This window comes from Lucilia sericata, unplaced genomic scaffold (assembly GCF_015586225.1).
Source record: "Lucilia sericata isolate MDLA Ls3-8-SP2 unplaced genomic scaffold, ASM1558622v1 Contig001883F_arrow, whole genome shotgun sequence".
NCBI classification, from domain to species: domain Eukaryota; kingdom Metazoa; phylum Arthropoda; class Insecta; order Diptera; family Calliphoridae; genus Lucilia; species Lucilia sericata.
This window is the reverse complement of record NW_023995771.1, coordinates 33286-45608: the sequence shown is the minus strand read 5'-3', so window position 1 is coordinate 45608 and position 12323 is coordinate 33286. Positions and strand designations below refer to the sequence as shown.

The 12323-nt window shown below is 34.6% G+C and overlaps 1 protein-coding gene across 1 annotated transcript; it reads right to left on the bottom strand.

The window, feature by feature from the left end:
* Positions 1 to 1156: 1156 nt before the first annotated feature.
* LOC119612950 (vegetative cell wall protein gp1) lies at positions 1157 to 4417 on the bottom strand. The gene is made up of 2 exons (XM_037968844.1): positions 2778 to 4417; positions 1157 to 1474 (listed from the first exon to the last, which is right to left on the bottom strand). The coding sequence occupies exons 1-2, from the start codon at positions 4264 to 4266 to the stop codon at positions 1293 to 1295; spliced, it is 1671 nt and encodes a 556-aa protein (XP_037824772.1). The 5' UTR covers positions 4267 to 4417; the 3' UTR covers positions 1157 to 1292.
* Between the last annotated feature and the right edge of the window lie 7906 nt (positions 4418 to 12323).

Genomic DNA, 12323 nt, shown 5'->3' with positions numbered 1-12323 from the left:
CTGGACTATAGAATAGTCTATAGTCTGGACTATAGAATAGTCAATAGTCTGGACTATAGAATAGTCAATAGTCTGGACTATAGAATAGTCTATAGAATAGTCAGTGGTCTGGACTATAGAATAGTCCGTGATCTGGACTATAAAATAGTCTAAGATCTAGACTATAGAATTGTCTATACTCTGGACTATAAAATAGTCTTTAGACTGGACTATGGAATAGTTAATAGTCTGGACTATAGAATAGTCTATAGTCTGGACTATAGAATAGTCTATAATCTGGACTATAGTATAGTTTATAGTCTGGACTATAGACCATAGTCTGGACTATAGTATATTCTATAGTTTGGACTATAGTGTAGTCTGGACTGTAGTATAGTCTAGACTATAGAATAGCCTATAGTCTGGATTATAGTATAGTTTATATTCTGGACTATAGAATAGTAAATAGTCTGGACTATGGACTAGTCTATAGTCTGGGTTATATAATGGTATATAGTCTGGTCTTTTAAATAGTCTATAGTCTGGACTATAGAATAGTTTATAATCTGGACTATAGAATAGTTTATAATCTGGACTATAGAATAGTCTATAGTCTGGACTATAGAATAGTCTATAGTCTGGACTAGAGAATAGTCTATAGTCTGGACTATAGAATAGTCTATAGTCTGGACTATAGAATAGTCTATAGTCTGGACTATAGAATAGTCTATAGTCTGGACTATAGAATAGTCTATAGTCTGGACTATAGAATAGTCTATAGTCTGGACTATAGAATAGTCTATAGTCTGAACTATAGAATAGTCTATAGTCTGGACTATAGAATAGTCTATATCTGGACTCTAGAATAGTCTATAGTCTGGACTAAACTGGAACTTTAACATTCGGAGTAGCTTGTTTATACTACTATATCTCCCTTAATAGAATAAATATTCTCCCTCGCAAATTTTATATTTTTCAATATTATATTTTCTGTTTTATTCTTACAATTTAAGAAACAATAAAAAATTTGTAATAAATATTAACTACATACAAAATACAATATTCTAATTAATAACTAAAATTTAAGCCTTAAAGTATACACTGCAAATTGGTGGCTTTCAAGTAGAAAACACACACAAACATATTCCTGAATTACTAACTTAAAAATACTTTGGCCTTTAAGTTTCGTTTTTGAATTTATAAGCTCTACAAAAACACTGAGAACTTTCCTACTTAACTTTCTACGAATATAAATTTATGAAAAAATTCGTTATATTAATGAACTGCTTTCGCCTTTCAACGAACTCGTTGATCTAGAAACGAGTGTGATAGTTGTGCACTGTATGATGATGATGATCACGATGAGCAGCTAAACTGGCCTGGGCAAAGATATTTTGAATATCAGCATCGGAGAGATTATCGAATAGACTGCTATCGATGGTGTATTCCTGTTGGAGTTTACCATTTTGTGAAGAGGGAGCGGGAGGAAGGTAACCTAGAGGAGTAAGCGATGGGATTAAGGAACAGAAAGGTGTGTTTGAATTAAGCTGTTTTTTAGAGGAATTAATATAGGATTGGTTAAGGAAAGAGGTTGAGTAGGTATAGGTTTGAGGTGTGGGAAATGTCTGAGGAAGTGTAAAAGTTTCAGGAAATTTAAAGGTGTAAGAAGTATTAAAATGTGAGATTTTGCGTTTGTGTGGTTGATTATGTCTGTAATGCGCTATCAAAGGAAATGAAGGATTGTCGCTCTTGAAGTTCCATTAAATCCCATTGATGCTACGATATCTTCTAAACTGGTTCTTAATCGCAGCTTTAAAGTTCAAATTTGAAAGAAATTTTCATAAATTTTACTTCACGAGAACAAACATCAAGAAAGCTCCGAACTTTAAGGAAAACCGATGATATTTTTAAGCTTTAGAGCTAATGTTGGCAAATCTACAAATCTGGTGCTCAAACAGAGAAATTGTCAAACATTTTTCTGTAAAAAATGTCAGGAAAGCTTCCAATTCTCATCAACAAATGCACCCATATTTTTCAGATTCTGGCAAGCTGGAACTTAATTAGAAAGAAACTTTTCATAAGTTTTTCTTCAAAAGAATCAATCTGAAGAAATTGAAATGAACAACCAAATAAGCTTTTTGCACTATTTTTGAGCTTTGAAAATGGTGTTAAGTTTAAATTTAGGAAACATTCTGTAAGTTTTTCTCCAAAAGAATCAATCTGAAGAAATTGTAATGATCGACAATATAAAGCTTTCGACTTAAAAGCGATTAATTAAAATTAAAAGTTTAAATTCAAAAGCTCATCGCCTTAACAAAAACTTTCGACTTAGGATATCCAGCGGTACTGATTCAAGAACATTAGAAGTGGAATTAGTCCATTCATACAATAAAGCTTGCGGTTTTAAAAAATAGCTATTTTAAACTGTTTTTAAGCTTTAAATGTGATGCTGAGAGATCTGCTAAATTACAACTCAATCAGAGTTTTGAAGATCAAATTTTAAATAGCTTTCCAAAAGCTTCTTTGTCAAACAAAAGCATTTGAATTTTAAGAAAACCAATGTTTTTGATCTAGAAACTTTTGATAAGCTTTTCAATTTTTAAAAATTTCCTTAATTAGGAAGGAACCCATTCCTTCAAAGAAATCCTTTAAATATGTTTACCTAGAAATAAAAAGTTTGTTAGTCTTTAAAGCTTTAAGTCTAAAGCTTTTTAGATCTGTTTTAGAGTAAATGTAATGTAAAAGAGAGTTTAAAACTGTAAGTGTATTAGTGTTAGACATAAAAATCATGCTCTTACCTTCAGCAGGAGAGTTACCATAAGGAGGCAACAATGTGTGAGAAGGACGATTCACATGACTCTCAACAGTGGGAGGTTGATACAAAACAGGCTTCCAAGGCTGTTGAGTAGGCTGGGGTTGTGGTGTGGGCAATTCTGGCTCGGGACTGGGTTCAGGTTGTACGGGAATTTGTGGAGCGGCTTCGGCACTACCCACATCAGGATTGTTACCAGCAATGGGACCAAAACCAGGGAATTGGGCCTGAGGATGGACGCCGTTAAAGGCGGGGGGCTGTTGCTGCAAAGGAGGTTGTACATTAACGGGGAAGAAACCGTTGGTGGGTACCTGGGGTTGAGGGAAATTGGGAATAGAGGGAATGGTGGGAATAGTAGGAGTAGCAGGAACAGCTGGTACTGCAGGCTGGGCGGGAGTAGCGGGCACTGAGGGTATAGTAGGGAAAGCAGCAGGATTAGGGAAAGTGGGAATATTAGGGAAGTTAGGTTGAGCGGGACTAAAGGCTACAGCAGGATTTTGGGGCAGGGCAGGAACTGGGGCGGGTTGTACAAAGGAGGTCTGGAAAAATGAAGGAAATTGTTGAGTGACATCGTAATGTACGGGTGGTTTAAAATGTTGTACTTGAACAACAGATTGAACCGGTGGTACCGGGTGCAAATGTTGCACTGGCTGAACGGGTTGCAAGTGATGGACTGGTTGTACAGCGGCCACGGGTTGAACAGGTTGGACAGCAGCTACAGGTTGTACGGGTTGGACAGGTTGTACAGGATGCAGATGTTGTGTTACAGTTTGGAAAGTGTGAACAGGTTGTACAGCAGCTACGGCAGGTTGAACATGTTGAACAGCAGGTTGCACGGCAACGGCAGGTTGTACAGGAGCTACCGAAGCAAAAGCATGAACAGGTTTTACAGCTACAGCAGCTTTATGATGAGGATAAGTAACACTGTAGGACTGAACAACAGCACCACCGGGTCTAATGATAAAAGGCTGAGCGGTGGCAGCTTGAAGAACATGAGCTACAGCAGGACTTAGACTGGCGTAGGTGGGAAAAGCGGCACTTAAACCAGAAACACCACCTAAACTGGATACACCGGAGAAAACAGAAGGAGCAGCCAAAGTTTTATAATGGAAACCGGAGTTATATTTCAAAACAGCGGGACCATACGAATGACCTGAAGCAGCAGCCAAAGGAGCTACTGAAAAGCCAGAGGAGGCAGGCAAACGTAAACCATAGCCATAATGAGCAGCATAAGTTTTAGGCCATAAACTAACGGGAGCCGCTAAAGCACCACCATGATGGAAAATGCCTCTCTTATGAACCTCTTTCTCCTTTTTATCGGTATCGGCTTCAGATATTTCCGCTTTCGTAGCATCTTCTGTTTCTGTGGGTTTGGTTTCTTCTAAAGCAGCACGTTTTTCGCCACGTCTTATTTTGGCCGCACTCGAGGCTCCCACTAGCAAAACGGCCAGCAAAGTCAAGGTAAACACTTTCATTTTTTCTTTTTTTTTTTTTGTTTTCTTCTTTTTATTTATTTCTTTTTAATGTATTTAATCCAAGTTATGTAATCGTAGTTCAAAACCGTAGTTGGCTGACAAAACTGGGTAGTGAGTTTAATGTCAACCCGTCAGTTGTTGTTTGCACAATGAAATGGACTTCCTTGGTTTATGGTGTATTTATAAAGCGGATGTCTTTCGTAAAACATCAGTGATTGACCATTATAACTGAGGTCTAAGTGATGATTTCTCGCTCGCTCTCTCTCTCTCTCGTTTTTTTTTTTTAACTCTCTCACTACGTGTGTGTTTAATAATCCCCCACTATCGTTTAAAACGTAGTTAAACTGATATAATACAACTATTTTGCAATTATTTTTTGTTTATTTAATACTATTGGGCGCGCATATTTAATTCCAAATTTATTCACTCCAAAATTTGATTTTATAAGCCGCTGTTTAAATGCATTTTTTGCATAAATAATTGATAACTGAAACCAAATAAAAAAAAATAATTCGGTTTCACTCTCTTTGAATAATTAAATACCAGAAAATATTTTGTGTCTTGTATTTTTCTTTAATTTTCAAAAATAATTAAAATTCTCCACACGTTTTTAAACAAATAATGCTTCAACTTACGCACTGTACTTTTCTAGCTTCTACCCTTTTACTCTCACAAAGTTTTAAATGATCTTCACCTCATAAGCTCTCTCTTTCTTTCTCACCATAAACCCTCCTCTTCGTCATTAATATTCCTGCCGTTACTTTAATATTTTATGATTTTTAATTGATTTTATGTATAAAATTTTATAGCGTTTCATTCCAATTATGTTGTATTTCATATATCAAATTATACATTTAAGTTTTTAATTTATATTTGTGGTAGGTTGTGTTTTCCCCCCATTTTGGCCATATGTCAAATCTAAAATTATATATTGGCTATGAATAGCGTGAGAAGTGAGTTTTTGATCATCAGTTATATCTATCATAAAACATTACATGTATTACATATCATTACTTTTGAGCGAGGTGTTGTTATTGTTTAACACTTACAAAAGATGTCATGATCATTAGCTGCATTTTAAGGCGATTGGGAAATAGTAAATGAGTCATATCAATAGATCATTTTAATGTTTGTAGATCACATTGGCACGATCGTTTTACAAACATTTTGCAAAATAACATAAATATGTCATTGCTTTGTTATGATCATTTTAATGGTTTTTTTGCTCTTCAAAATCATCAGTTTGTTGCAGAAAATGTCTGATTTAGTGACCTTAAACCACATCTGACTCAACTCTAGATTTGATCTTAAACATTTTCCTTCTGACAAGCGAATAATTTATGTTATGATATACTCTTCATTTTTCAATCAACTAGTCTATAGTCCAGTCTAATGTCTAGTCTATAGTTTTAAAAGTCTAGTCTATAGTCTAGTCTATAGTCTAGTCTATGTCTAGTCTATAGTCTAGTCTATAGTCTAGTCTATAGTCTAGTCTATAGTCTAGTCTATAGTCTAGTCTATAGTCTAGTCTAGTCTAGTCTATAGTCTAGTCTATCTATAGTCTAGTCTATAGTCTAGTCTATAGTCTAGTCTATAGTCTAGTCTATAGTCTAGTCTATAGTCTAGTCTATAGTCTAGTCTATAGTCTAGTCTATAGTCTAGTCTATAGTCTAGTCTATAGTCTAGTCTATAGTCTAGTCTATAGTCTAGTCTATAGTCTAGTCTATAGTCTGTCTATAGTCTAGTCTATAGTCTAGTCTATAGTCTAGTCTATAGTCTAGTCTATAGTCTAGTCTATAGTCTAGTCTATAGTCTAGTCTATAGTCTAGTCTATAGTCTAGTCTATAGTCTAGTCTATAGTCTAGTCTATAGTCTAGTCTATAGTCTAGTCTATAGTCTAGTCTATAGTCTAGTCTATAGTCTAGTCTATAGTCTAGTCTATAGTCTAGTCTATAGTCTAGTCTATAGTCTAGTCTATAGTCTAGTCTATAGTCTAGTCTATAGTCTAGTCTATAGTCTAGTCTATAGTCTAGTCTATAGTCTAGTCTATAGTCTAGTCTATAGTCTAGTCTATAGTCTAGTTATAGTTCTAGTCTTATTAGTCTAGTCTATAGTCTAGTCTATAGTCTAGTCTATAGTCTAGTCTATAGTCTAGTATATAGGTCTAGTCTATAGTCTAGTCTATAGTCTAGTCTATAGTCTAGTCTATAGTCTAGTCTATAGTCTAGTCTATAGTCTAGTCTATAGTCTAGTCTATAGGTCTAGTCTATAGTCTAGTCTATAGTCTAGTCTATAGTCTAGTCTATAGTCTAGTCTATAGTCTAGTCTATAGTCTAGTCTATAGTTCTAGTCTATAGTTTAGTCTATAGTCTAGTCTAAGCTAGTCTATAGTCGTAGTCTATAGTGTAGTCTATAGTCTAGTCTATAGTAGTCTATAGTCTATAGTCTAGTCTATAGTCTAGTCTATAGTCTAGTCTATAGTGTAGTCTATAGTCTAGTCTATAGTCTAGTCTATAGTCTAGTCAATAGTCTAGTCTATAGTCTAGTCTATAGTCTAGTCTATAGTCTAGTCTATAGTCTAGTCTATAGTCTAGTCTATAGTCTAGTCTATAGTCTAGTCTATAGTGTAATCTATAGTGTAGTCTATAGTTTAGTCTATAGTCTAGTCTATAGTCTAGTCTATAGTCTAGTCTATAGTCTACTCTATAGTCTAGTCTATAGTCTATAGTGTAGTCTATAGTCTAGTCTATAGTCTAGTCTATAGTCTAGTCTATAGTGTAGTCTATAGTCTAGTCTATAGTGTAGTCTATAGTCTAGTCTATAGTCTAGTCTATAGTCTAGTCTATAGTCTAGTCTATAGTGTAGTCTATAGTCTAGTCTATAGTCTAGTCTATAGTCTAGTCTATAGTCTAGTCTAGTAGTCTATAGTCTAGTCTATAGTCTAGTCTATAGTCTAGTCTATTCTATAGTCTAGTCTATAGTCTAGTCTATAGTCTAGTCTATAGTCTAGTCTATAGTCTAGTCTATAGTCTACTCTATAGTCTACTCTATAGTCTAGTCTATAGTCTAGTCTATAGTCTAGTCTATAGTCTAGTCTATAGTCTAGTCTATAGTCTAGTCTATAGTCTAGTCTATAGTCTAGTCTATAGTCTAGTCTATAGTCTAGTCTATAGTCTAGTCTATAGTCTAGTCTATAGTGTAGTCTATAGTCTAGTCTATAGTCTAGTCTATAGTCTAGTCTATAGTCTAGTCTATAGTCTAGTCTATAGTCTAGTCTATAGTCTAGTCTATAGTCTAGTCTATAGTCTAGTCTATAGTCTAGTCTATAGTCTAGTCTATAGTCTAGTCTATAGTCTAGTCTATAGTCTAGTCTATAGTCTAGTCTATAGTCTAGTCTATAGTCTAGTCTATAGTCTAGTCTATAGTCTAGTCTATAGTCTAGTCTATAGTCTAGTCTATAGTCTAGTCTATAGTCTAGTCTATAGTCTAGTCTATAGTCTAGTCTATAGTCTAGTCTAGTAGTCTATAGTCTAGTAGGTTCTAGTCTAGTGTCTATAGTCTAGTCTATATTCTAGTCTATAGTCTAGTCTATAGTCTAGTCTATAGTCTTAGTCTATAGTCTATAGTCTAGTCTAGTCTAGTCTATAGTCTAGTCTATAGTCTAGTCTATAGTCTACTCTATAGTCTAGTCTATAATCTAGTCTATAATCTAGTCTATAATGTAGTCTATAGTCTATTCTATAATCTAGTCTATAGTCTAGTCTATAATCTAGTCTATAGTCTAGTCTATAGTCTAGTCTATAGTCTAGTCTATAGTCTAGTCTATAGTCTAGTCTATAGTCTAGTCTAGTCTAGTCTATTAGTCTAGTCTATAGTCTAGTCTATAGTCTAGTCTATAGTCTAGTCTATAGTCTAGTCTATAGTCTAGTCTATAGTCTAGTCTATAGTCTAGTCTATAGTCTAGTCTATAGTCTAGTATAGTCTATAGTCTAGTCTATAGTCTAGTCTATAGTCTAGTCTATAGTCTAGTCTATAGTCTAGTCTATAGTCTAGTCTATAGTCTAGTCTATAATCTAGTCTATAGTCTAGTCTATAGTCTAGTCTATAGTCTAGTCTATAGTCTAGTCTATAGTCTAGTCTATAGTCCAGTCTATAGTCTAGTCTATAGTCTAGTCTATAGTCTAGTCTATAGTCTAGTCTAAGTCTAGTCTATAGTCTAGTCTATAGTCTAGTCTAGTCTATAGTCTAGTCTATAGTCTTAGTCTATAGTCTAGTCTATAGTCTAGTCTATAGTCTAGTCTATAGTCTAGTCTATAGTCTAGTCTATAGTCTAGTCTATAGTCTAGTCTATAGTCTAGTCTATAGTCTAATCTATAGTCTAGTCTATAGTCTAGTTATAGTCTAGTCTATAGTCTAGTCTATAGTCTAGTCTATAGTCTAGTCTATAGTCTAGTCTATAGTCTACTCTATAGTCTAGTCTATAGTCTAGTCTATAGTCTAGTCTATAGTCTAGTCTATAGTCTAGTCTAGTCTATAGTCTAGTCTATAATCTAGTCTATAATCTAGTCTATAATCTAGTCTATAGTCTAGTCTATAGTCTAGTCTATAGTCTAGTCTATAGTCTAGTCTATAGTCTAGTCTATAGTCTAGTCTATAGTCTAGTCTATAGTCCAGTCTATAGTCTAGTCTATAGTCTAGTCTATAGTCTAGTCTATAGTCTAGTCTATAGTCTAGTCTATAGTCTAGTCTATAGTCTAGTCTATAGTCTAGTCTAGTCTAGTCTAGTCTAGTCTATAGTCTAGCCTATAGTCTAGTCTATAGTCTAGTCTATAGTCTAGTCTATAGTCTAGTCTATAGTCTAGTCTATAGTCTAGTCTATAGTCTAGTCTATAGTCTAGTCTATAGTCTAGTCTATAGTCTAGTCTATAGTCTAGTCTATAGTCTAGTCTATAGTCTAGTCTATAGTCTAGTCTATAGTCTAGTCTATAGTCTAGTCTATAGTCTAGTCTATAGTCTAGTCTATAGTCTAGTCTATAGTCTAGTCTATAGTCTAGTCTATAGTCTAGTCTATAGTCTAGTCCATAGTCTAGTCTATAGTCTAGTCTATAGTCTAGTCTATAGTCTAGTCTATAGTCTAGTCTATAGTCTAGTCTATAGTCTAGTCTATAGTCTAGTCTGTAGTCTAGTCTATAGTCTAGTCTATAGTCTAGTCTATAGTCTAGTCTATAGTCTAGTCTATAGTCTAGTCTATAGTCTAGTCTATAGTCTAGTCAATAGTCTAGTCTATAGTCTAGTCTATAGTCTAGTCTATAGTCTAGTCTATAGTCTAGTCTATAGTCTAGTCTATAGTCTAGTCTATAGTCTAGTCTATAGTCTAGTCTAGTCTATAGTCTAGCCTATAGTCTAGTCTAGTCTATAGTCTAGCCTATAGTCTAGTCTAGTCTATAGTCTAGTCTATAGTCTAGTCTATAGTCTAGTCTATAGTCTAGTCTATAGTCTAGTCCATAGTCTAGTCTATAGTCTAGTCTATAGTCTAGTCTATAGTCTAGTCTATAGTCTAGTCTATAGTCTAGTCTATAGTCTAGTCTATAGTCTAGTCCATAGTCTAGTCTATAGTCTAGTCTATAGTCTAGTCTATAGTCTAGTCTATAGTCTAGTCTATAGTCTAGTCTATAGTCTAGTCTATAGTCTAGTCTATAGTCTAGTCTATAGTCTAGTCTATAGTCTAGTCTATAGTCTAGTCTATAGTCTAGTCTATAGTCTAGTCTATAGTCTAGTCTATAGTCTAGTCTATAGTCTAGTCTATTGTCTAGTGTATAGTCTAGTCTATAGTCTAGTCTATTGTCTAGTCTATAGTCTAGTCTATAGTATAGTCTATAGTCTAGTCTATAGTCTAGTCTATAGTCTAGTCTATAGTCTAGTCTATAGTCTAGTCTATAGTCTAGTCTATAGTCTAGTCTATAGTCTAGTCTATAGTCTAGTCTATAGTCTAGTCTATAGGTCTAGTCTATAGTCTAGTCTATAGTCTAGTCTATAGTCTAGTCTATAGTCTAGTCTATAGTCTAGTCTATAGTCTAGTCTATAGTCTAGTCTATAGTCTAGTCTATAGTCTAGTCTATAGTCTAGTCTATAGTCTACTCTGTAGTCTAGTCTGTAGTCTAGTCTATAGTCTAGTCTATAGTCTAGTCTATAGTCTAGTCTATAGTCTAGTCTATAGTCTAGTCTATAGTCTAGTCTATAGTCTAGTCTATAGTCTAGTCTATAGTCTAGTATATAGTCTAGTCTATAGTCTATTATATAGTCTAGTGTATAGTCTAGTCTATAGTCTAGTCTGTAGCATATTAACCGTGAGGGCACCGTCAGAAGTATTTCGGTCTCCTTTTCGGGACTTGACGTAGTAGCTATTCTAATTTTTCCCAATTTTGAAATGGACAACTGCAATGTCTTCTAGCGAGTTAGTGGTTACCTCCTTTCGCTTTCAGGCGAAAAAATTTCTACTTTTGTTCTTGCCAAGACTAGCCCTGGAGTTCTGTTCGATGCCAATCGCACCTTAGCGCTATCGCAGGGAAAGCGGATACTTTCCAGCAAGTTCTTCAGGAAAGCAGCACATTGTTGAGATGAGTTTGCCCTTTGAAGCGATTGCGTGGTGTTGTTCTTGACCAGATCTCCTACCTTATTCTGCTTGTGTGTTGGAATTTTTTCTGTAGGATTAACGGCATCGTATATGCATAGCAGATATCGCCAACTTTGACGGCTCTTTTCCTTTTTCACTGTCTGGGCTTCTTTTAAGACACCCTTACTTTCCAAGTTGATTACTCGCAGGATTCTGACTTAAGATTCCTTTGAGTGAAGTATAGATCTTTTTCTTCTTCGGTTTATTCTCAGTTTTCAACTTCTCAGGAGAACTGATCCTCTTTGTCTCAGATATTGAGAAAGAATCCGATTTTTTCTATGGAGTATTGTGTAATTGACTTACTATGACTTAATGAAACATCCTCTTCAACATTCTTCAGAAAGCCGTTTTTTGGTAATGATGTAAGAAATACTTCTATCTCTCTGATCTTTCATTGGTTGGTGAATTTTTGTCATTATAGTTTACTCTAATTCTACACAAAACAAAATACAACGCTGATCAGCTGCCAACGCGTCAAAAGTTGAAAATTGCTGAACTTTTCGCGGTAGATGCGCTACAAACTACAGTGTGTAACTTCCTAAATGAAAATACACTATTCCAACTTTTTTTGACAGAAGCCTATAACGCGTTGTCGAATACAACACGTGTTGTGTACTTCCACCCTTACCTCTATAGTCCGACCAAACAGCGAATCGTACCGAAACTCTTGAGCCTATTTTACACCTATTCGATAAAGTACAGGAAAATAAAAGAACTCTGTTGCTATCATTCCTCAAGAACACATCCAATTGTTGATCGGTAGGCCAAAGGACCGCACAATGCGGGCAAAATTTGTTCTTTCCTTCGTAGTGCAAAATGGACAGATATATGCCTATCATCATCCAATGAAAATATTTCTTAAATATGAAGGTCAACTATACAAGCCGCCTACCATCTGTAAATATATTTTCTAATTCCAATGATTCAATCTAATTTTATCACGTTCGCAAACATTATAACCAAAATTGCAATTACATAACAATTATTTTCTTTTAAATTTGGTAAAAGCTAAAAAATACGTAGCAAAATGACATATGTGCGTGAACTTACAAACTTATTGACTGACTACAAATCAATTTAAATGTACAACAAACAATTCCCCCGAAATATGGAATTTAATTGAACACTTTCACTGCCAAACACATTATAAATTCATTACAATTATTTAAAATATTGGAAAACTACTGTAGAGACAGACAAATGATAACATTTGAAATATGCATTTAATAATGTAAAGGGAAGTTATAGTAAGTAATCGGTAAAGAACGACTACTAAAAGTACTATTAAGGTCGCTCATCATGAAATAAGACAAGATAGCCAAGGATCTGAGTACAGCCTTATTATACATCTGCAGATAGGGAGATATTTAGAAATCTAGTAAAT